At 39.9% G+C, this 24,370-nt stretch overlaps 1 protein-coding gene across 2 annotated transcripts in view; it reads left to right on the plus strand.

Moving 5' to 3' along the window:
• The window catches only part of dock11 (dedicator of cytokinesis 11), a 58,287-nt gene that overhangs the window by 23,059 nt on the left and 10,858 nt on the right, over positions 1 to 24,370 (plus strand). The window contains exons 18-48 of one of the 2 annotated variants that reach the window (XM_034136324.1): positions 133 to 198; positions 2,402 to 2,494; positions 3,887 to 4,010; positions 4,157 to 4,269; positions 4,550 to 4,633; positions 4,723 to 4,812; positions 5,497 to 5,618; positions 5,712 to 5,781; positions 5,859 to 5,984; positions 6,261 to 6,332; positions 6,738 to 6,884; positions 7,623 to 7,706; positions 8,496 to 8,607; positions 8,978 to 9,016; positions 9,968 to 10,149; positions 10,718 to 10,831; positions 11,170 to 11,245; positions 12,307 to 12,395; positions 14,151 to 14,271; positions 14,517 to 14,583; positions 15,425 to 15,472; positions 15,582 to 15,727; positions 16,546 to 16,661; positions 16,971 to 17,108; positions 18,520 to 18,702; positions 19,176 to 19,289; positions 20,359 to 20,574; positions 21,804 to 21,861; positions 22,591 to 22,697; positions 23,251 to 23,373; positions 24,057 to 24,170. In XM_034136324.1, coding sequence (XP_033992215.1) covers positions 133 to 198; positions 2,402 to 2,494; positions 3,887 to 4,010; positions 4,157 to 4,269; positions 4,550 to 4,633; positions 4,723 to 4,812; positions 5,497 to 5,618; positions 5,712 to 5,781; positions 5,859 to 5,984; positions 6,261 to 6,332; positions 6,738 to 6,884; positions 7,623 to 7,706; positions 8,496 to 8,607; positions 8,978 to 9,016; positions 9,968 to 10,149; positions 10,718 to 10,831; positions 11,170 to 11,245; positions 12,307 to 12,395; positions 14,151 to 14,271; positions 14,517 to 14,583; positions 15,425 to 15,472; positions 15,582 to 15,727; positions 16,546 to 16,661; positions 16,971 to 17,108; positions 18,520 to 18,702; positions 19,176 to 19,289; positions 20,359 to 20,574; positions 21,804 to 21,861; positions 22,591 to 22,697; positions 23,251 to 23,373; positions 24,057 to 24,170 — 3,354 coding nt within the window. The remainder of the gene's footprint in view (positions 1 to 132; positions 199 to 2,401; positions 2,495 to 3,886; positions 4,011 to 4,156; positions 4,270 to 4,549; positions 4,634 to 4,722; positions 4,813 to 5,496; positions 5,619 to 5,711; positions 5,782 to 5,858; positions 5,985 to 6,260; positions 6,333 to 6,737; positions 6,885 to 7,622; positions 7,707 to 8,495; positions 8,608 to 8,977; positions 9,017 to 9,967; positions 10,150 to 10,717; positions 10,832 to 11,169; positions 11,246 to 12,306; positions 12,396 to 14,150; positions 14,272 to 14,516; positions 14,584 to 15,424; positions 15,473 to 15,581; positions 15,728 to 16,545; positions 16,662 to 16,970; positions 17,109 to 18,519; positions 18,703 to 19,175; positions 19,290 to 20,358; positions 20,575 to 21,803; positions 21,862 to 22,590; positions 22,698 to 23,250; positions 23,374 to 24,056; positions 24,171 to 24,370) is intronic. The other variant, XM_034136325.1, reaches the window with a different exon arrangement.

The following is a 24,370-nucleotide window of genomic DNA, read 5'->3' on the forward strand; positions in this document are numbered from 1 at the left end:
ATTGATCTGATTTCTGTGTGGTTGCCTGCTACACAAAATGAAGCATATATCTCCAAATTGATACGGTGTGTTGACAATGATTCGCTCTACTTTGTGCATTACCTGACTGATGTCATGTTTCCTCCACACCAGGCTAGAAACATTGCAGTCTGCATCCAGTTCAGAGATTCAGATGAAGAAGGGGCAACCTCTTTAAAGGTGGGTTTAATGAACTGCATATTATATTGTCATATGTTCTGCCTATGTAAGTAATACACACATTAACGTTGTGATGTAGGAGTGTATTCACAGGCCATTTTGATCTGAAATGTTGCGATTACAGTTTAAATATTTCGATACGAACGTTCTAATATGAACCTACTATCAAACATTTGTAAATGTAACTGTTCACATGATGTTTAGGTCAATTACTACACAGGATTTGAAGCAGTGTTTTCAAATGATTACATTACTCCCAAAATGTAGAACTTTTTCATGTAGATTAAAATGTATTTAGGACATTTTACAGCATTTTTTATGTAGAGAAATTGAGAGCTTTTATAACTTCACACACTTAAATCAACTGGATTACACAATGTATGTAATTCATGCAGCTCAAGTTCTCCTTATCTTAAATTGTGAATTATGGACAAGAAGTCGAAAAACTGACATGAACAGGGTCATCCAGAGAGAGGAGTGTGGTCATATTTTGATCTGTTATTCAAACAGCATGCTTAGGACCGTACAGGAAAATAGCAGAAGATAGAATAAAAAGATAAACAAGCACAACCTTTATTTTCAGCAGACTAGCAGGAGTCTGTTGCAAAGGTCTCCAAACAATGACTGTCATATCAATGTTGGGAATGTCCTTTGAGAGATTTGATCGATAGCAGAGGCCTCAGACTCAAACTCTTCTTTTTATTGCTTTCACAAAGTGGGTCTCAGAGAGCAGCAGAGGGGCCAGAGGAGGAGAAAGGGAAACGCTCACAGAAGCCGCTTATTATAGCTGGCAGGAGAAGATAATGAATGGTCACTCTTTTTTTCTCTCTCTCTCCTCATCCTCGCTGCTCCTCTCCGGCCACACATGTCAAATATCTGCGGCTGGAAAGAGTCTTCAAAGCACTGTGGATTGTTTTTCTTTTCACTTTTCCGGAGAGAGGGAGGAAAACAGGGTTTCTTTGAATTCAACCAACAAAACATTTGCCCTTGATGCAATTGATAGAGTCTCAGCCTCCAGTATACTACATCAGATAAAGAGAGTCTGATCTCAAACAATGCTGGAAGTACATGGAGGAAGAGCTTTTGTTTTACAGACAAAGAGCAGGAGCAAGCAGCGGAAGCTAGGGGAAGCTCTGGGTTTTGCACAAGACACAAATATGTATTTTTCAGAGTAAAATTCTACAATCATGATCTCAGGTTTAATTTATTTGTTGGTTTACCTGAGATTTTACTTAAAATCCCTGAAAAGAATGACGAGCTCTACCAGTGCAGCCAGTGCAAACATGTTTGTTTTTAAGGCATGTCTGGTTCAGTATGAGCATGACTGGGACATCAGATAAGAGCCTGGTTAATCAGAATTCCCATCAGCCCCCTTGCTGCGTCTGTAAGGGCCCTGGATGTGTTGCTTCACAAACCACTGCACAGCGCCTGCAGTCCTACCGTACCCTGTGACTGCAACAACAGATCTTTCTGAAATCTGTGTAATCCCCCCTCCTTCCCTCCTTCCTCCTCACACTCCAGCTTCTTCCCCAACTGAGCATTTCAATGCTGTCCCCCCTCTTTGAGCCTCTCCCCTCCTCCAGCAGAGGCTCCATTTTTCTGATCCAATCAGTCTCAATTTGCATCCAGAAATGTCCTTCCTCTTGGCAGCTCTGCTCATTGTTCTTCATTACAGATGACTGCATCTGTTAGCCTCCTCATTACAGTATCAAACCAGCCATCAGGACGGCTCTGAAGATTTGTATCCCTTTTTCTTGCCCCTGATTGGAAATATTCTCACCTGGTCAAGCATGACTTTCCTCCACAGATATACACAGTCCTGATTGAGGGTGCATTAATGGCTCTAGTTGCCATTTGGAAAGAAACAGGAACACTTTTGTCACCCCACGTAGAGTCAAGGAGCCGTACTGTGTTTGTTGCTTTTCTGTCATTATTATTATTCAGCAAAGGATGGAAGCCTCTGTTTAAAAATGTAAGGCACAAAACGGCATGACGTTCTTCTTGATGAGGCCGAGGTTGAGTAATCTTGCTTTCTTTGTTTAATCTGTCGGAGCTTCAAAGCCACATACAATGAGGGGCTTGCACCCTCACCTCCAAATATTGTCAGTAATTACAGATTTCTGAGCACTTACTCACCGCCGTGGCCCCCAACATCAAAGGGCCAGAGTTGATGACTGACTCTTGATGCTTGCTTGCCTTTCAGTGCATCTACGGCAAGCCGGGAGAGTCACTTTTCACCAGCAGCACCTACGCAGCCGTCCTGCACCACAATCAGAGCCCGGAGTTCTACGACGAGGTGAGAAGGTTACATCATTATCCTCGCACTTTTTCCCCCAGGCATTAGTCTGATTCAGTCTGTTCAGTAAATATTTTATCGTGAAATGAAACAACCTGAAGAAACACTCATTCATCAGGTTATTGACATTGGATTAGATATAAAGAGGAAGTGCAACAATGAAGCAACTCTGATTGTTATTCCCAAAACTTCCTACAGCAAGAGGCAGTCACTGTGGTCAAATTCCTCAACCAGAGATAATCCCATAAATCAGTCATACACACACACACACACACGAAGCTGGGCTCAGTGAAAGAGGTTCGGTCAGGTTACTGTTAGAGAGGTGGTGGAGCAGAGGGGGGGGGGGGGGGGGGCATATGCTCCTCATATCAAACGGATTAGGATTTTAAGAGTGCCCACAAAACACCCGCATGCACCCTCTCTGGGATTTACCTCAGCTTCAGCTTCAGTCACATCATAGAGAATTTCTGCTCCAAAAACAATGATCTTTATCTTTTTACATATTTTGCCTTGATCTTTTTATCCTCAAAAGCTTATTTTCACACACGTTAAGATCTTAGTGAGGGCATAGAGAGCCTTAAAGGACGTCACAATCTTATGTTTGAATTTCCCAAGATTAATAATTAAACACACTAACTGAAAGATTCATACACCTGTCGTCAAAAGTAATTACTCATGACATTCTTAAGCAGTTTGTTGGTCACTCGATCTGTTTATGTGGAAATTCAGTTTAGTGTTTCTATATGTGTCACTTCCTGTGAGAAAATCAGCACGTGTACAGGGTTAAAACATGTATTTGATGTTGCTGCCCCCTGGTGGGTAAGATGATATTTCTTATTTATAGATTTGTTTTACTTTGACTTTAGCATGCTTTTCAGGGAGACACAAATACTGTATCACAAGTGAAATGTGGGTCCAAGTGCTGAATACCACTAGAGTTGAACATGAACATTTTGGGTAGTCAATATGAATTAATGTCAAAAGTAGTCGTTATATCTATGCACTTTGGACAATTGAGAAAATAGGATGCCCGAATTTAAATGAAATATATGCCACTATTTCTGTAAGAGTGTAGAATATTTACTTCTTTAAAAATCAATGAAACATAACTGAAATTACTTTAATAGTTGTATTCCAATATATAGTGACATTAGACTTGTGGTGTGGTCACAATAGATGCAAAGGGGTTTGGTAAATATGCCTTGTTGATGAGATAAAATCCAGTTCCGTGTAAAAACATTTTAAATATAACTGCAAAAGACTGATCTAGCATAGCATTAACAACTTTTTATATTGCTGTTATATATTAAGTCTATTGTTGGTACCAGTAATGTCTATGCTGAGATGATGTTGCTACATAAAGCTAATACAGTGACCTGTTCCCATGTGTAGGTGAAGATCGAGCTGCCTGTCCACGTTCATGAGAAACACCACATCCTCTTCACCTTCTACCACGTCAGCTGTGAGTCCAGCAGCAAGGCCAGCAGCAAGAAGAGAGAGGGGGTAGAGTGTCTGGGTGAGTGTCTGTCTGTAACTGATTTAATATGTGCCCTATTACTGCCTATAACTATTAAAGAAAAGGAAATAAACAAATTGCTGGCTTCACATTTCATGCCCATATAAGGACAGTAAGGCCAACTCTGCTATTTGTATGTGTTCCAGTGGGTTACTCCTGGATGCCTTTGCTGAAAGAAGGGAGGATGCAGTCAGTGGAGCTGCAGCTGCCTGTAGCATCCACCTTGCCTCCTGGATACCTCTGTCAGGACACCAAGAAGGTACAGTCCTATTCCCTTTACCAAAGACTCACTGACCCCAATAGAGGTCAGGCATAATGGTACAACTAAAAACTAAAGCTATCATATACGCAGAGGGTTCTTCATTAGTAAAATAATACTGATATTTGATTTGTACGGTATGTTTTTTAAGTGCTAATTAAGCTAAATGTCCACAAATTAAAATGTCACTTTTCTAAGAGCTGACAATGTTTGTACATATGTAATGTATTCATCAAGCTACTTGACCCTAAACATTTTATATTTGTGTGCACTTCAACAGTCCCAACCAGACATCAAATGGGTGGAAAATACCAAGACGCTGTTCAAAGTGAAGACCCACGTGGCATCTACAATATATGCTCAGGTACATCACTTTGCTCTTCAGTCATTCTGGTAGCTGGTGTAAAGAGAGTGTGTTTACATGATGGTTCTATTGTCCGGCTTCCTCTGCAGGACCTGCATCTTCACAAGTTCTTCCAGCACTGTCAGCTGATGAGGACGACATCAGACGGCAACACAGCAGAACTGATCAAATACCTGAAGGTGAGATACTGTCAGGCTGTGCACAGTCTCATTTCTCCTCAGGGACAAATAAAGGTCTTCAACTTGTCAGTCAGCAGGGGAGGGGAGGGGGGAGGTGGGGTACAGTTCCCTAAAATGCAGCTCCAGACTTGTTGCATGGCACTATCTGACAACTGAGGAAGCACTGATAGGCAGGAGAGATAAAAGTATTCTGGTAACCCACTTTCTCATCACATGGTTCTCTCTCGAATTCATGACAAAATAACAGTCACCAAGTTACTCACTTTTCGTAGGAAGGTAGGAGTAGTACGTGTATTTTCTTGTACCTGTTATTATGCTTATCTTGATACAAGCATAACTTGATACTGTAACACACAAAACAATCCTGTGGCCAGATAAAGTATTACAACAACAATAGCAATGTCTTAGATGGGGGGAAAAAAAGGAACAAAAAATGATCCTGGCAAAAAAGATTCCCACAAGTTCTTAAGTCAAAACAAGTTATTTGTGTTTCTATGTTAAGTGTATTTATTTTTAAGTCAAGTCCCTTACATATATAGTCAAGGTTATACAAGATTTCTGACCCCAATTACCAGATTTAGTATCTTCTATAAAGGTTTTGACGTAGTTGCTCTTTAAAAATCACGTTGTAACTTACCTAACATGATTTTTCTTTACTTCCATCTATATCTCCCTCTCTTATAGTGCCTGCATGCCATGGAGACTCATGTCATCATCAACTTCCTTCCAACGGTGCTGATGCAGCTGTTTGGAGTGCTCACAGCAGCGACCAAAGAAACGCATGAGATCGCTGTCAACTCTCTGCGGTGAGTAGATCTTTTGTGTAACATCTCTTTTAAACGATTTAATACTGATGCAAAAGCTCACACTATAACATCGCCCTGCTTTTGTGCTTCCAGTGTCATCATACACATCGTCTCCAGATGTCACGAGGAGGGCCTGGAACACTACCTGCGCTCTTTTGTTAAGGTAACATACTAACTGCTACCCGGTTGAACAAAATCAAAGAATCCTAAAGTTGATTTGTGTTTATTTTCTCTTCTCAGTATGTGTTTGTGACCAACACCCCTGCCTCAGGGAACTCAGTAACCACACATGAGGTTTTAGCCACCGCCGTCACAGCAACCCTCAAACAGACAGCTGATTTCAACACCAGCAACAAACTGCTCAAGGTGTGTTTTTTTCTATTTACACACTTCCTGCCTCAGTCCAGTTGTAGTACCATTAATAAACAGCAGGGGGCACACCTGCTTATAAGATGGCACTTGTATTTCAAACAGAAATGTTGAGGTATTTCTTGTATTTGAACCATTCAAGCATTCATTTTCTCTTACTATAACGTGACATGTTTTTCTGTCATCACAACTTTCTCTCCTGGTAAGCTTATAAGCACATCAGGAAATACCCATTGTAGTCTAACTGCAGTTCTCTTTTCCATTTTTCTGTAGTATTCTTGGTTCTTCTTTGAAACAATGGCCAAATCCATGGCCCAGTATCTACAGGAGGGCAGCCGCATAAAGGTTGGTATTTTGTGACTTCTTTTGAGTCATTAAGATCATGGTGTTTTACACATCACTGTTTAACAATACCAGTCTTTGCTTGTGACACTACCCAGTGTTCAAATGTCTACATCTGGCGTGTAACCCACAATCACGTGATGTTACGAAACATGTCAACACATTTAAACAAACCTCACAAACGCTCAAAGATATAACAGGAGACTCATAATGAATCACTGAGCTGTGTGTTTATTCCATCTTTTGATGCCTGGCTCTGCATTTCATCTGGGTTGTAAGCAACAGTAAACAAGGTGATGGCTGTTGCTCTTTCGAAAACATGATAAAATGGAATCTGTTTAAAGGAACTGTACACTAGGGGCTATCTGTATACATTACGCTTCATTACGTATTCATCCCGATCATTAGATGCCGCGGCCCCAGCGTTTCCCGGACAGTTTCCACCAGGCGCTGCAGTCGCTGGTGTTGTCCATCATGCCGCACATCACCATCCGCCACATGGAAATCCTGGAGGAAGCTCGCTGCATCAACCTGAGCCTGGCCAATTTCATCAAGGTCTGGAACGCCACATGCAAAAACATTAAATACACATAATTTTACTTCTGCAGGCTGGTGCATAGAAACTGACTTTCAACTATACCATCTGATCTGTGAACAAAAAGTCAGTCATGATAATAAAATAGTTTGATAGATAGATATATATATATACTTTATTTATCCCGAATTCGGAAATAGTTTTGTCACAGCAGCATTTTGACAGTCAATGAACAAGAATTACAACATTTATTAAAAATAGAATAAAATACAAATAAACATTAAATATAAAACAAAATACATTACATATTCTAAGTAGAAAAGACATATATTCAGAAGAGTATCTACACACTGTAAAATATACAGAATACATTTCAATACTCTCTAATATACCGATCTACTAAAGAAACATATAAACATAGTATATACATTAAAAATGGTGCATAGTAGCTTTTCATTCAAAGTAAAATATATCCTGTGAGTTCGTGTAAGCAGGCTACAAGGTGTAAGTACAGTAGGTGCAAATTGTTTGGTAGTTTTATCAAACTACCAAACATATATTTTCTCCAGTAAGTCCTATCTGAGATGATGTGAACCTCAAGTTGTACATATCATATTGCTTCTCTCTTGTTGTCATTTTTAACATAACTCCAGAACACAACAAAATCATCTCAGCCTCATAAAGGTGTTTGTTTATTCTGGGATCACACCTTTATTTACCTCAGCAGTATACGTGCTAACCATGCTCTCTCTCCTCAGAGGTGCCTGGTCGTCATGAACAGGGGCTTTGCTTTCGGCCTGATCAACCACTACATGTGTCACTTCGGTCTCAAGGATCCTAAGGTACATCCTTTAAGTCAGCCAACACACAACTGCACACTTTAAGGCTATTGAAAAGAGGATTATAGAAGAGATGTTTTTGCTGATCAGAATAGAATTTGGTTTATTGCCAAGTAGGTTTTCGCATTCAAGGAATTTGCTTTGGTGTAAAAAAGTGCATATATAAACTAGTGGTGGAAAAGTACTCAGATTTTATACTTAAGTAAAAGTAGCAGTACATAATTGTACAAATTCTGTACAAGTGCTGCATTTAAAATCTTATTTAAGTAAAAGTACAGTGTTATTGGCATCAAAATATACTTAAGTACCAAAAGCAGTACTTTTAAAGCATTAAGGACAATTTCATTTCATCCATTTTATATTAAATAACTGGAAAATAATTAATGAATGTATTCATCAAAGCTTGTAAAGGAGAACATTTAGAAATGTTTTTTTCATCAATTATAACATAAAAAAATGTGTTTAAGAAATGTAAATAGACAAAAAAAGGAAATTAAATGCATTTATGACTAGTCACTGTGAAAAAATATGTAAAGTATAATGGAAATGAACTGAATTGTAGAACTTGTTTACATGACAGAAAAACATGTTTTGTATCTCCTGCCGTACCGTGACTATCGGCAGACATTTGAATAACAAATTAAACACAGAAACCCGAGAAGCACTATCAGCGGCATCAAGGATTAAGTTCAAACACTGCAGAGAATTCTATGTATGCACTGCAGCGGTTGATATAGATTTGCTTATGAACTTGCATGTCCCAAACTCACGTATGTCTGTTTTTTGGCACAGGTGCTGACGGAAATGAAATTTGATTTCCTGATGTCAATGTGCAACCACGAACACTTCATCCCTCTTAACTTGCCCATGGCGTTTGGGCGCACCAAGATGCAGAGGGTACAAGGTGAGCGTCAGATAGAATACCTCCCTTTGAATGCATTTTGCTCCACATGTACCAACTAAGTAGCTATCACATGACCCATCACCCACCTGACCTGCATCCACCACACTGAACCCCTCTATTAACCTGCCTGATTGTTTGGCCCATGCATACACAGGTCTATAAATGAGCAGGTGGCAAGTTACACCTGCATTCCCTACTAATTATCATACTACGGTATATCTGCTAAACAAGTTTAGCTAACACTTGTTGACACATGTTTTACCTAACAACAAGTGAAAAAAAAGTGCTGTGGAAATGCTGCATGGATTTCACCCCCAATATCTTTATTTCCCCCCCCCCCCCCCTCTCTGTTTTTTTTGCTCGTGGTCAGATTTTATTCCGTATGCGACGGAGCTTTTTGGCCCTGTAGGTAGGTGATGCTCACCGCGCCTTACTGTACATAAACGCCACCGTGTTTGCTGCCGTAAGCAAACCACCTGCACCTCCTCGCTCTGACCTGCACTAACCATCCTGTCAGCACTCATAGGACCCCCATTCACTCCAACTCACTATGCTAATGCTAGGCTAACCCTTCACTTGCCTGAGCCTGGGTGTAGTCGAGGGGGAGGATCTTGGCTATTGTGGAAAATCAAGCCTTCTCTCCGCAGTGACTTGAAACACTAGAACGCAACGTCTTTCACAAAGCTGCGGTTCTCTCTCTTCGCTGTCTGTGTCTGTTCTCTCTCTCTGCCTGTCTGTTTCTGTCAATCAGAAGATAAATGCAGATGTGGGCTCAGTTCCCAGCCTGCATTGCCTGACATTATCACAGCATTATTGTGAAAATCATCGTTCGTGTTGAAACAGACAACTTCTCATTTCTAGTGGCACGTCTCTGATTCTTGTGATGTATATCTCTTCTCTGAATATACTGTACAGAATGAATATTTATAACATTATTCATCACCTAATGTGGGCATTGGTAAAGAATGATCTTGATTTCTACCTTTCTGGCGTGGTGTGTAAACGTGGTTGCTCATTGGTTTGGGACGTTGCACTTTGAATGACTGAATGTTTTTCACACTTTGCCTCTATTATATTTCTACTCACTGAGCAATGCTGATTATATTGCATGCACAAAGTAATTTATAGAAATATATACTAATACTAAGTACAATAAGCTAATATTATTCACTGAACAACTGTAATACCACTTCTTTATGAGACATTCTAACACAAACACATTCCACAAGACTGCTTATCAGATTTTAGTATAAGAAAATTCCCCTTAGTAGGTAGTACCGCAATCAAAAAGACACATAGTTATCAGCATCACTTTAGCCCATACTTTGTATACTGACACTTCCTGTTTGACCTAACACAGAGCAGAGTTTGGAGTTCAGCCTGACGGAGGATTACTGCCGTAACCACTTCCTGGTGGGCCTGCTGCTGAGGGAACTGGCGGAGGCCGTGCAGCAGGGGCCCGAGGTCCGGCAGCTGGCCGTGAGCGTCCTAAAGAACCTTCTTATTAAACACGCCATGGACGACCGCTACACAGTATATAAGGTGAGGGAGCGATGAAGGAACAAGGAAAGAAGTACAAATAATGTTCGGAATAACTCTGTTTGGATAGTGACTAAAAGCACAAGCAATTTATTAATACCTTCAGTTGTCAAAACACTCGTCTAGCTACCCATACAAAAAGGCTTTCTCTCTATTATTACACCTCCCTTTTCTTTTGTTCACGTTCAATTTCTTTATGACAAAGCATCGTGACAAGCACATTGTCCCCCTATTTCCACTGTGGCACCTATTTGCATCAGAACCTCGTTGTCTGGTACTAAAAGTTAATATTTGATATGACACAGGTTAAACACAGCTCCACTATGAACATACAATGAACTGCGGTTTAACGTACCTCCAACAAGATACCAGTGTCTGTCTGTTATGCAAACGAGACCGTTTGCAGGAACATGTGATAGCAGCTTGGAGCAGTTGGCTCATGATCCAACAATAATATTATCTTAAAACTTTTGTTTGCCTTTGTGACCTTACAGTACGTGATGACACAATTCATGATTCATCAGTGCATTTGTTTTTTTAAAAGCTTATTGTGTCATATTTATTGTTTCAGAACCAGCAGGCCCGGATCTGTTTGCTGTACCTGCCACTTTTTGAGCTGCTCTACCAGAATCTGAAGCAGCTGTCTGCCCAGCCGTACACCTCCAGCCCCGGGCATGGCCTCAATGTGAGTCCCCTCAAACCCTGGATTGGGGGGGGGTGGGATTTTAGCCTTTGGAGACCATTTACATGCACAACAACCTATAGAACACACTACAGGAAAGGGGAGACCCCCAAAAATCACAATAGGGCCCCTTTAAGTTCACGAAGAAGACATTTTAACAGGAGCTTTTGAAAGTGTTTGGGAGCATTCACACAAACAGTTTCGTGCAAAATAGGCTTTCGTCTATTTTAATCATTAAATCTGCGAAATCCCGCAATGTAATTCCAGCAATATTGTTTATATAACTGTTGACCTCCTAACAGTAACCCAGATGTCACTTCTTCCATCTTGTGGTTGTGCAGGGCTCCAGAGATGACCTGATATCCAGCGGATACACAGACAGCAGGAGGATCAGCACTGCAATGGACAGAGAACATGGTGAGTTTGGAACCTCAGAAAAGAACCAGCGCACCTGGGATCTGGCCTCTTCCTGTTTACAGATCATTAGCATCACCGCAGAGGCAGTATTTATGTTACATTAGCAGCACTCTCTCTGAAAGCAGCAGATATGTGCCACTCAGATTGTGCTGTACTTTGTTGTTTTGTTTCTTGGAAATGGACACAACAAGCCTCATAGCACTTACCCTAAGGCTGTTTTTAAATGAGCATACCATTTACTAGTGACCTGATTAGATTTCAAGATGAAGGTAGCAATGAGTCACAGCAACAACAAAGATTCGGTGCAACAGACAACATTTTAAATCTTTGAAAAATGGCGTCTTCTTTTCATAGATTTGATTCAAATTCAACTGTGAACTGAGGTAGGGATTGTAAGGCTAACAATTCACATAGAAACGTTTTTTTTCTACAGATTTATTGTGAAATGTTTATAAGAGTTCTCCACTACTGCCTTCCCATAAAGTCACACGACACGGATTAAAGTAAAAAAAACACATTCTGACCTTTATGATTTAGTCTATCAAAAGCATATTTTCCCTGGTGACAGAACTAGGGTTAGGTTCTCAGACTTCACAGTACCTCTCCTGAGCCACAGAACGGCTTTTATCAAGACTCGTTTTAATTGCCAAATATCCTGTTATTCACAGAATGCCAGTAATACTTAACTTAGGGGCGTGTCAATATCTTTTACTGCATCAAATATTAGCTTAAGTAAATCTGGGCTTGAGAAAGAATCAATACAAATATAATTGACAGAAAAATAAATGGGCGAGGCATACTACACAAAACAGTTGTTGACAATAATATAAGAATAAAATATGTATTTGTTATCTGTCAACTATCTTCTATTTATTGTTTTGTCTTTGTCTCCTTTCTTCTGATTTATCAATTTGTATTTTATGTTATAGTTTTAATGTATTTCTTTTTGTTGTGTATGCCCTTTAAAAAACATATTTTCTTAAATACAAATAATAATAATAATTCAAAAGAAATCCTGCTATCGGTTGTCATTTAACAATACTTGACTGTTTTGGCTTTAGGTCTGCCCGCTCAAAATGGCCATGTTGTGAGGAGAGAGGACTCCAGATGCTCTCTGTTTCTGGACTCAGGGACATCAGACAGCATGGAGGTAAACAGACTGTATTAAAGAGTTGGCTCTGATTGCTTTTAAGTAGGGTTGTATAAGGTACTTATCCATAGTCAGTTTATTTCATACTTATGACTGTGGTAGGAACCCTTCCAGTCGGAGAAACAGACAGAAATGACCCAATGCGCTGGTCTGGATTGTGGCAGAAGCTAAATATACTTAGCCAGCCAAAATAATCTTAAGTGTAAGCAACATTTTACATATTTTCCCCATTTAACCTGGCAGTTTTTGGGCTTTCGCTCCCTCAATTTGTTAGTTTAGAATCTCTTAAGTCACATTCAGTTCCCCTTTGCAAAGGATTGACTATTTAAGAAAAATCTGATTGGTTATCTTAATCATTTTGTTAGAGATACAATTACTTAAATAACCAGGGGCTAAAGCTCATGCCACGTAGACACGCGGTTCTGTATCCAAATCTGAAGACTGCACAGTACATTCAACAAACCGTGGTGAGAATAATGTTAAAAAAAACATGTCTGTATTGCTATTGAAAAGTGTACCATCGACCTCTCAGTGTGGAGTATCACTCTCTCTGAACACTGACCCAACATAACAAGCCCTAAACAGTTCCTTCTGTGTAACCGCGGCACAATAAATTAGATGAATCCTTATTTATCTCACGACAAAGACTACCATTGTGTTAATGTCAATAGTATTTTGATCCAGATATGCTGAAGTAGACATGTTAATAGGTTTCATCTGGAAAACACACAGGCTTATTCATGTTCCCTGGTCTGATGTGTGTATCCGCTCTCTTTTAAGGCAGCCAGATGTTGAATAAAGACGCACTGAACTAGATGTTTTAGGATCTACATACTTTTAGTTCATTGCAGCACATAAAAACTGGTTTATTCTGTGTCCATTTTTGGCCACAGCTTGGTTCACTAAACATTACCTATGAGGTAAACTACTCACTTCAAGATGTAAACAGTCAAACACAACAACAACAAAATGTATATTTGCTTCATCTAAAAAAATGTCAGTACAGCAAGAATTTGACCACGTGGGGAGACAATGATCTAAATAAATATTAACATGAACTTTTAATTGTACTTGAATAGTTTAACCTATACAAGGGTAAGTTACACACCCAACCCAACAAACCCACTACAAAATGTTGTATGTAAATATTAGTTTATCCCAGATAAATCTTGTGACATCACTTCTTCTTCTTGACCGAAAAGTGCACCACAAATACTCTATTACTCTGTTATGTGACTTGATTCTAAAGACTTTTTCAAGGGAAATGTGTGGCTGTAAGTCACACACAGGACAGGGAAGACTGACTATGGAGAGACAAAATGGCTAGTTGTCTAATCATAACCCCAAACAAAGTGTAAACAGACTTTTCCACCTCATGGATTTGAATATCTCACTGTGTGTGTGTGTGTGTGTGTGTGTGTGTGTGTGTGTGTGTGTGTGTGTGTGTGTGTGTGTGTGTGTGTGTGTGTGTGTGTGTGTGTGTGTGTGTGTGTGTGTGTGTGTGTGTGTGTGTGTGTGTGTGTGTGTGTGTGTGTGTGTGTGTGTGTGTGTGTGTGTGTGTGTGTGTGTGTGTGTGTGTGTGTGTGTGTGTGTGTGTGTGTGTGTGTGTGTGTGTGTGTGTGTGTGTGTGTGGTGTGTGTGTGTGTGTGTGTGTGTGTGTGTGTGTGTGTGTGTGTGTGTGTGTGTGTGTGTGTGTGTGTGTGTGTGTGTGTGTGTGTGTGTGTGTGTGTGTGTGTGTGTGTGTGTGTGTTGCAGCTGCAGAGACGGTGCTCCACCATGAGCAGCAGCCCCGCGCCTCCCATCGGCAGACTGGGACCGTACGAGATTAAAGGCCTCCTGCTCTCCTTCCTGCACATCGTCAAGACTTTGTCAGAGGGTCAGTGAATATCTATGTTCCTTCACCACACACGGGTCCCTTCTGCTATTTTGGGATAGCCTCTACGCAGAAACTTGGCACAACAATACATAAACAAAGACTTTTACGACTGATTTACGTCAGCCTTCTCCCCATCATTCTTCATGAGGCCTCTTAAATCAACATGAACTATTTCTTTAGATTTGATTGATGATGGTTAAAGGTTGTTTTTTGTTATGCATTAAAGACTTTCTTTTTGTCCACAGACACTCTCATGGCCTACTGGAACAAAGTCAGCCCTCAAGACATCATGAACTTCCTCAGTTTGCTGGAGTGAGTAGTGAATACAAAGAAAACGTTACCACATAATGGCCCGTTGTCATTCAGTAAAATGACGTGGTCGGCTAGTGTAAACAGGCTTGTTGAGTAAAGGATTACATTTAACAGGATTACGTAATCAGGATACATTACAACAAGGTCACTTTATTCCCTTAAATTATATAAAAGGATCCGATTTGATTTCTTCTCTGTAAGCTGTACTGTCCTGTAGGCTAATACTTTAAGTGTGAATCCATACATTTACTGCCTGAATTTACTGTATGGTTTTCACTTTCTTTGGTTCATTTGTTCTTTTTCTAATTCAGTAGGTGAACCTATATGTTCATAAAATAGTGTGTGTGAGCTTAACTGTGTGAGTTCAACTAAAACGGAGCATTTTCTGTCAGCTCAGATTTGATTTATTCTTATTTAAACTGTAGTTTGTGCTCATGTGTTTCATTGTAGGTGTATAGGTTACTGCCTGAATATGCTTAATGAATGACAGGCACTAAATATCTTGGTTACTGGTTTCTAGTAACTGTAACGGAATGCATTTTTAAAGTAACCCTCCCAACCCTGTATGTAATCTAAAGTCACGGACGTCTTACAGTACATTGGATGTAACAATGTTTCCTTGCCTAACAGTATTTCATCAGCAGTTGATTGACAAGTGTTGCCAAAGTTGGGTTGTACAAACAACAATTACAAAAAATTGCAACCGAACACAGTAGTCCTGGTATTTATACAGACCACCAGATAGAATTTCTCATTGCTTAAAACTAAAACTAAAAGGTGAAAAAATACCATGAACATTTCCCCTTCTCCTGCTAATATGTTGTATTATTTCTCTCTGCAGGACCTGTCTGGTTCAGCTCCGTTACATTGGAAAAAGGAACATTGGCCGGTAATGCTGGGAAAATTCTTAACTTGTTTCTCAATAGCCGCAGGGTGTCTGTCTGTGTCTTTCTATAAAATAAACAATGTCTCTCACTCTGGATCTATTATTCATACAGGAGTCAGGAGATTTGCCCGTCAAAGCTTTTCTCGTCAGACAGGAAGTCTCAGACGATGCCAGCTATGCGCTGCAACCGAACCAGCCTCATGCAGACAAAGTTAAACCAGTTCAGCACCATGGAAGCCTCCCTCACCCTCAATATAGGTAACCACACACTTATGCAAACTTTAGGTCACAATTTATCTAACGCTTTTTTTTCTTTCCCTACCTATAATTTCCTAATGGTTTTCACTTGACAGTTGGATTTGGGGAACCTAAGTGATTAGAAAGCCACACAGGTTTTTAATGCAAAGTTAATCTCACTTAGCCATACCTGTACTTAACAGAGGTCTGCAGAAGATCCAGCACAAACAAACCACACTGTAAGCTGTTGTTATCCCAAGATTAAACAAAGCTTTACCAATACACTTGTAACTGATTGGAAACCAGCCAATATGCAGCTCTTGTAAGACTCAACAGTTAAGCTTTTCCTAGATTTATGCTAAACACACACAATATCACTGATCACACTGTGTAAAGCTGAAAGGAAAGATTAATACATGAATACATGTGTTAAATCCATACTGAAACTTTTTGAGAAATATGTGGTCTATTTGAGAGAAAGACTGACAGGATAAACTGCACATAAAAACATGAATGTGTCATAATTACATCTTTTGTTTTCAAACCTGAAAACAAGTTAAAATGTTACTTGGTAACGTTTTGTCCCCTTTAACTGTATATAAAACCAGTTTTTGTATTGTTATCCATGAAATTGTATCCAAAAAAACATTGGTAATTTACCTTGTGAACTAAATAAAAAATTGATAATTTAACAGTCCAGAATCAGAAAAGGCAGTGCTAAAACAAAACAAGAGAAACATCCCTAAAGTGAGAAATGTATGTTTTTTTAATATATAATTTGTTCTGTGTGAGCCTTTATCATGCAGCTATTCAATAGACTTTTTTCACGTGTGTTCTAGGGACGGGGCCATCCGAAGCAGAGATCCACCATCAGGCTGTGCTGGAGGGAAACATCTCCACGGAGGTCTCCCTTAGCGTCCTGGATGTCCTTGCTTTTTTCACTCAGTGCTTCAAGGTCAGTACACGCACACGCACACGCACACACACACACACACACACACACACACACACACACACACACACACACACACACACACACACACACACACACACACACACACACACACACACACACACACACACACACACACACACACACACACACACACACACACACACACACACACACACACACACACACACACACACACACACACACACACACACACACACACACACACACACACACACACACACACACACAGGATGGGGATTGTGTATCTCTATAGGGAAAAATGGAACCCAGTGTCTCTGTGTGTGTCAGACCCAGCTGCTGGACAGCGACGGTCACAACCCCCTGATGAAGAAAGTGTTTGACGTTTACCTGACCTTCCTGAAAGTCGGCCAATCGGAAGCGGCCCTCAGGCACGTGTTCGCCGCGCTCAGGGCTTTCATAAACAAGGTATGTTAACAAACTCTACCCCAGTCCTTCTACGTATTTGTACTGTTTATAAAATCAAAAAAAGAGGGGCGTATTGTGCGGTTGAAATTGTATTTGTCATAGACAAAGAGACCGGATGTGCAGCATAAATATCTCTTGTACTTTGGTTTGTTTGTGTTACTGCTGCCATGTTCCCACATTAAATAATCTTAATCATTTGTATTTTTAGATTTGTTATTACAAGTCTCTGATCGTGAGGGAACATGTCACGGATTCCCAAAAGTGGAGCAAGGGGCACGCACTTATTTAGTGGAATTGCCCTCTAGTATCTGCAATATAACTGTTGGCTGTGTGGTGAATCATAGTAAAGCACCAGGGGAGACTTGTTCTGGCATGTTTTTTTCTTCTTTTCTGCTATAGTTTTGGTGGGAGCCACTAGTTTCTGAGTCACCTACTGTCAAAACAAGAATTGTATGGATATCTCTAAAACACAGCTTAAGCCACAGTGTTGCCCTGGGTAACATGTTATTTGTATCACCACACACACTGTAGTTTATCGTAACTCAATTTCACATACAGTACACCACAGTGAGAATAGGGCCAAACCAATGTGTTGTAATTTGTTTAAGCCATATTTACACAGGGTGGTGTAATGGGAGCAGGTCACGCTCTGTTTTGCATGCATGGTCTCTCACAATAAAATATCAAACATTTCATCTCTAAACATTAGAACTCAAAATACCCCAAAATGTTGGTGTTATTTATTAAATGTGCATGTTTGTATACTTGTCAAACATACTAAGCAGGAAGTTATTAAACAGAAGTCAAACGACAACAAATAAAAGATAAAAACTCCTGCATTACTTGCACAATGGTCCCTTTCAACATTCTCTTGCACTATTTTAGTTTAGTTTTTGCACTATTTTCATTTTTTTATTGTTTTAAGTCGTATATATATATATTTATGTTGCATTGTTCAAGGAGCCTAGGACTTAAGATGTTCATTGCCATAGCAACACAGTAGCTACTGCGCATATAAGATAAAGATAAGATATACTTTATTGATCCCAATGTGGGATTTTCTTTGTCACAGCATGTAGATCAGACTTAGAAGTCAATTACATCAAATATATAATCAAATAAAAAACAATTAAGATACACATATCAGCAGAAGAAGATGAACAAAATACGCCAACAGTGAATATATACATATCAATAATGAAGGTTATATATATCTATACAGTATAAATATTGAATACACAATACATATACATGATATATATGGATATGTCAATAAACCTTTGTATTATCTGACTCACAGCTCCTGTCCCTTCCTAATGTCTCACTGCCACTAACTTGCTGTCCCCCCTACATACTAACAGTGTTTTCCCTAACCCCTGCCCTCTAAAACCCTAACATGTTGTCCCCTCAGTTCCCGTCGGTGCTGTTTAAGGGCCGCGTGACGCTGTGTGAAGCTCTGTGCACCGAGGTCCTCAAGTGCTGCGTCTCCAGGATGGGGTCTCTAAGGGCGGAGGCGTCCGCCCTGCTCTACCTGCTGATGAGAAACAACTACGAGTACACCAAGAGGAAGACCTTCCTACGCACGCACCTGCAGGTAGAGGGGGAGGGTTTGTTCTGAAGTAGAGGAAAAGGAAGTCACGCCTCTAAAGATCTGTCGTGAGAACAATCTCTCAACATCCCATAGCCTTGGTGGTCTGTAACAATGTCTTTCCTGATCTCAACACTCATTAACACTTGACCTTTAGCCTTTTATTCCACATACACTCCTCATGGGAACTTCAGATGCTTTCATAATGCAGGTGCAGAATGTTAGGAGGTTGTTTAAACAGTTTAAACACACACTGCCTTGCCGAGTTTCCGGCCTCTCAGCTAGCGCCGTAGCAGAACGCCGTCCAGCTTTCCATTAGATCTCACTGGACTCAAAACATATACACTTAGAGTATTTGGTGTAGAACTGTGTTTACCCTACTTTTTTTTCTTTTTCTTCTCCTTAGCCAGCCCATTTCTCCCTTCAGTCCTCGTTCTTCTGCACTATCCCCTCACTGTGCTCCTTTGTTTTCTGTCCAGATCATCATCGCTGTGAGTCAGCTGATCTCCGACGTGGCGCTGACCGGCAGCTCTCGCTTCCAGGAGTCTCTCTCCATCATCAACAACTTTGCAAACAGTGACAAACTCATGAAGGTAAAGTAGTAACAGAAAGTCAGACCAATCACAACTCTGAATGCAATAGGATTTAAATAAGAAACCATATATAGAAACAAATAAAGAAAGAAGGTTATTCATCTGTGGGTGTTTGCACCTACTATATCTGACTACTGTATACGGATTTCAATGACTACTTTTTACGATGTTGTATTTTAGTGTTGCCTCTGTGTTCCAGAGTGTCCTGTCTGTCTGTAACTTTGTTTGTCTGTTACCACTGAACAGGTCTCTCTTGAAAATGAGACCTTGTGTCTCAATTAAATGTTACACCTGTATACATAAAGGCTAAATAAATAAAATTCCAAATTAAGTAAATGTTTGGGACATTAGATCTTCCATATAAGCCTGTGCTGCGCTGCCAAAGCCAAGAGAGGATTCAACCCAAAAACTACAGAGAGCCCATCTGTGATCCATCTCTCTCTGTCTGTGTTTACGCTCCTGTTAGAGCAGCCACTGGACCCCTTTTTAAAACACTCATTTCCATTGTGAGATTAAATATGTGGCGTGGCGATACGACTGATGTGTTTAGACTGTAAAATGTACCGTACGAGGTGACGATGATCGATAACAGATTCTCTTACAAGGAGGCCTTGTAGAGGTACTGATTTTGTGTCTTGAACATGTTCATGCATACAGTACAGCTTCAGAATAAAGTGCAACAAATGTAGAAACAAAGTGGATCGCAATGCAAACCACAATAACACCACTTAGAATGCATTAACTAAGACATGTGTGCATATGAGACTGTTGCCCCTGTGCATGCTGGGAGGCTTTCCTACACAATCACTTGATCAGCACTGTAACGTGAGTGCTGCTGATTATGGTTTCGATCCTCTCTTCATGCTGTCTTTATTTCAAAATAAGAGCGCACTATTATTGAAGTTAACGTCCCCTAAGACTAACAAATCAATACTTAAACTGCACTTTAAGAATTTCCAATTAGTGAGAATGTATAGGATGATTTTAATCTATCTAGCCTGGATATTGAAAGGACATTTATCTCATAAAATCATGTATTCAAACGTTTATTCCTCTCTGCATAAAACAGTCCACGGCGTTCCCCTCTGAAGTAAAGGGTCTGACCAAGCGGATCCGCACGGTGCTGATGGCCACGGCCCAGATGAGGGAGCATGAGAAAGACCCGGAGATGCTGCTGGACCTCCAGTACAGCCTGGCCCGGTCCTACGCCAGCACCCCCGAGTTGAGACGCACCTGGCTGGACAGCATGGCCCGAGCACACCTGAAGAACGGAGATCTCTCAGAGGTAACAACGGAATGCTTCACCTGGTGTCATATTTACAACCACCTGTGTCCACAGAAGTACTGCTATGCTCCTGGTTCATCTATTTTATTTATTTATTTATCAGAGACGGTGTACATAAAAAAAAAAACTTCTGTAAATGCGTCAGTCAGCCAATAGTCACCCTAAAAGTAAATACAATCAGTAACACACGCTGATCACTTTCTTTGCATGCAATGAAATCCACTTTCTCAATCACTTACAACTATAAGCTGTCAGGACACTTAAAAAAAAAAGTGTTTAAAACATGTTTCCTTTGCTATGGGCACAGTGGCAACACCAAAGCAAACAGCATACCGAGTCTCTGCCCTTGTGTACACTCTGATGTACACAGTGTGTCAGTCCTTCAGTCTCAGGTTTCCAAGCCCACAAGGTTTCACGGAAGCATTACTCCCTGAATCACTTCTGCTTCTATAATGCAGCACATTTAAATGCATAAATAAAATATATACCTACATAGTGTACATACTTACTACTACTACTGCAAAAGGACACAGGCTGAATAAAGCACCCAATTGTTTACAATGTTTTTACGATCTCCAACATGAATCGGAGAGCTCAAGTCGAGGTCATTTTTATTTGGTTAAGCTACAATAAAACGTTTATTTATGGTTATCAAGAAAATAAAACATCGGCTGGTACATCCTATTTTGGTGTAAACAAGAGAGACAGTGGCTGAAGCTGAAGTCTTTATACTTATACTATGAATACTTTGTACAGTCACAATGATACAGTACTACTGTTCAGATAAGAGAAGGGGAACTTGATTTGAACTTGAAGAACTTCACTTGAATGAACTTAAATAAGGACTGATGTACTTTACACCTGGCTGCTTTCTGGCTTTTGTACATGCTGTTCTGTATTCAGCTGCCAGTTTAAATGATAGGTGTGGCTGCTAGATATGAGTCACAAACTGTCGACGTGACATGCGCTTGAAATAAATCTTGTGCATATCAGTCCCAGTAAATCAGTCACTGTCAATGAAACATTTACATGTAATAATAATTGATTAATTGTATATAGCGCCTTTCAAGAGACCCAAGGCCGCTTTACACGGTGAACAAACAAAAGGGGCAAAATAATAAAGGTAGAAATGTAAACCGCAATTTCACCTTTGCTGTCCGTTTTATAAAATGTATGCTTCCAATCTTGTGTTGACTAAATCCTATTGGGGTTGTTTTTGTTCTTCACAGGCAGCCATGTGTTACGTTCATGTGGCTGCGCTGGTTGCAGAATACCTGTACAGGAAAAGTAAGTCTGTCTGCACACCTGTCTGCACACCTGTACACACACACCTGTACACACACCTGTACACACACACACACACACACACACACACACACACACACACACACACACACACACACACACACACACACACACACACACACACACACACACAGCTACATTTTTGGCTCACACATATACTGTAATCAAACACCGAGCAGAAGACCTGTTGACTGATGTAAGAGCTAAGAAAATAAGAAAGGTATTTGCCAGTATCAAATTGCCACCTCAAAAAAGGAATTCAGTTACATTGCTATGACGACGTGACCTTTAACAGCACACAGTTCTCTTTATTGAGCATTGTGGTCCAGGAACAGTTGTTAATAAAAAGACAAGCCAGTTTGTCCACTGACTGTTGTTGGAGGCGGATACTATTACACCAGCACAGTGACATTTAGCAAATGTACCAAAACCTGCTGTCAAATACTCATCATAACAAACGGGTACCTTTGATGCATGTCAACGGAAAAAGATAATTATGGGGTTCAACAAATGGTTGATTGAGATCCAACAATAATATCATAAAAGCCTGTTACAATAACAGCTCACAGCATGCAAACAAAGTCTCAGGTTATTATATTCTATATCAGGATCCAACCTAAACCATGAATGACAGTATTTGATAGAAAATATTCCTTTTTTGACATGTATTTAAAAGCATTTTATTTGACCTCCTTGCTTTGTATTGTAAAGAGTTGTTCCCGAGCGGCCTGGCAGCTTTTAAGAAGATAACCTTAAACATCGAAGAGGAAGCTGCCATGAGGGAAGACACCGGAATGCAAGACGTCTATTACACCGAGGTCTGGCTGCTGCATTTTCATTTGGTTTCTTGCATATGACATTGTGAAATGACTTAGATGAGATGTACTTTCATTGTTTCCCAAATTGGCAGTTGTTTTGGTTACAGCAGCATGGGATCAAGGCATTGCACATGAGTACAAAATAAAACTAATACATGAATAAAAAATAAAGATATGTATCATAAGAGTATCTATAGAATAAACAATCTAAAAAATACAAAACAAGTCAGAATTCACTATAATAGACCAACCTACTACCAAAGATATATTCAAACATTGGTTACCATATACAGTATAAAAGTGCAAAGATAGATTTTATTTTGAGTGTGAAGGCAATATTTATTCAATCCAGATACCCTTATTCTACTTCAAAGGATGTACTTGTGTTTGGACAATATTTAACATAAAAAAACACATTTCAAATGTAGTAATAGCAAAAAATGCTGTAATTTTGGCATTTAACTCGGGTTTTGGTTTAAATCCTAATGTAGAATCCAAATTGTTAGTCTTATTATGTTAATATGGCTCAAATGCATTCTCTATCCCTTTTTAGGAGGTCTTGGTGGAACACTTGGAGGTCTGTGTGGAGGCGCTGTGGAAAGCCGAACGCTATGAGCTCATCACGCACATTGCCAAGCTCATAATCCCCATCTATGAGAAGCGCCACGAGTATGAGGTACGGCTCTCAAACAGATATCATGATATCATAAACATGCAGCCACTGTTTCTTGCCTCTCTTTGCAAAGCGATTCATCCATGTCCCCGTGCTTATGAAGGTCAAGTAATCACACCTATGTAAGGACTAGGCTTTGTAAAAACATTATCCTGATATAAATACTTGTGTGTGAAGTTTACTCATATTCATTTTCCACTCATCATTTGACTCTTTGGCTTCATGTGGGTTGTTCGCATCTCGTTTTATTTAGTTTGCCTTTACTTACACAACAAGATACCTGGTCAAACATTATTGAACTGCTCTCTGATTATTAAACCTGTTCTTATCAGGTGCTTAATATAGCACTTACTTGTTGCTCTTGAACAACATCAGGGTGGGGTGTGAGACTCTCAGAGGCTTTATAGAAAACATTTATATCATGTCTTAAAATCATTTTTTAAAACACAAACTTCTCTGTGTGACCCTCAAGCCGTGAACTTTCTTTTTTTTTTTTACCACATGTTCATGCTCAGGCAGACATTTCTCAATATTGAAATAATGTGATTCAAAAACAGCTTTAGTTCAAATGTTAGTCTGGATTTTACACAACTGAAATGCCTGTTCTTGCTCCTGCACGCACTGCTCAGTCACTCCACATAAAACAGGAAATAGACCATGCCATCTCTCTTCTCTTTTTTTTGCAGAAGCTAAGCCGACTGTACGACACCCTGCACCGAGCGTACAACAAAATAATGGAGGTGATTCATTCGGGCCGCAGGCTGCTGGGTACATACTTCCGCGTGGCTTTTTACGGACAGGTGAGATCCGACAACAAGCCAGTTTCAATGAGGACTTTATTTGAATAAGATTGAAATGACAAACAAACACAGGTAAATAGGAATGTTATGTAGCAAATAGGTGTGGTAATGCATAAATGTCCTCACAAGCGGTCACGTTCAGGATTGCATTCACTTGTATTTTCATATAATTCCACTTTATACTTTCCTCCACCTGCAGA

This window comes from Trematomus bernacchii, unplaced genomic scaffold, assembly GCF_902827165.1.
Source record: "Trematomus bernacchii unplaced genomic scaffold, fTreBer1.1, whole genome shotgun sequence".
Taxonomy (NCBI): Eukaryota; Metazoa; Chordata; class Actinopteri; order Perciformes; family Nototheniidae; genus Trematomus; species Trematomus bernacchii.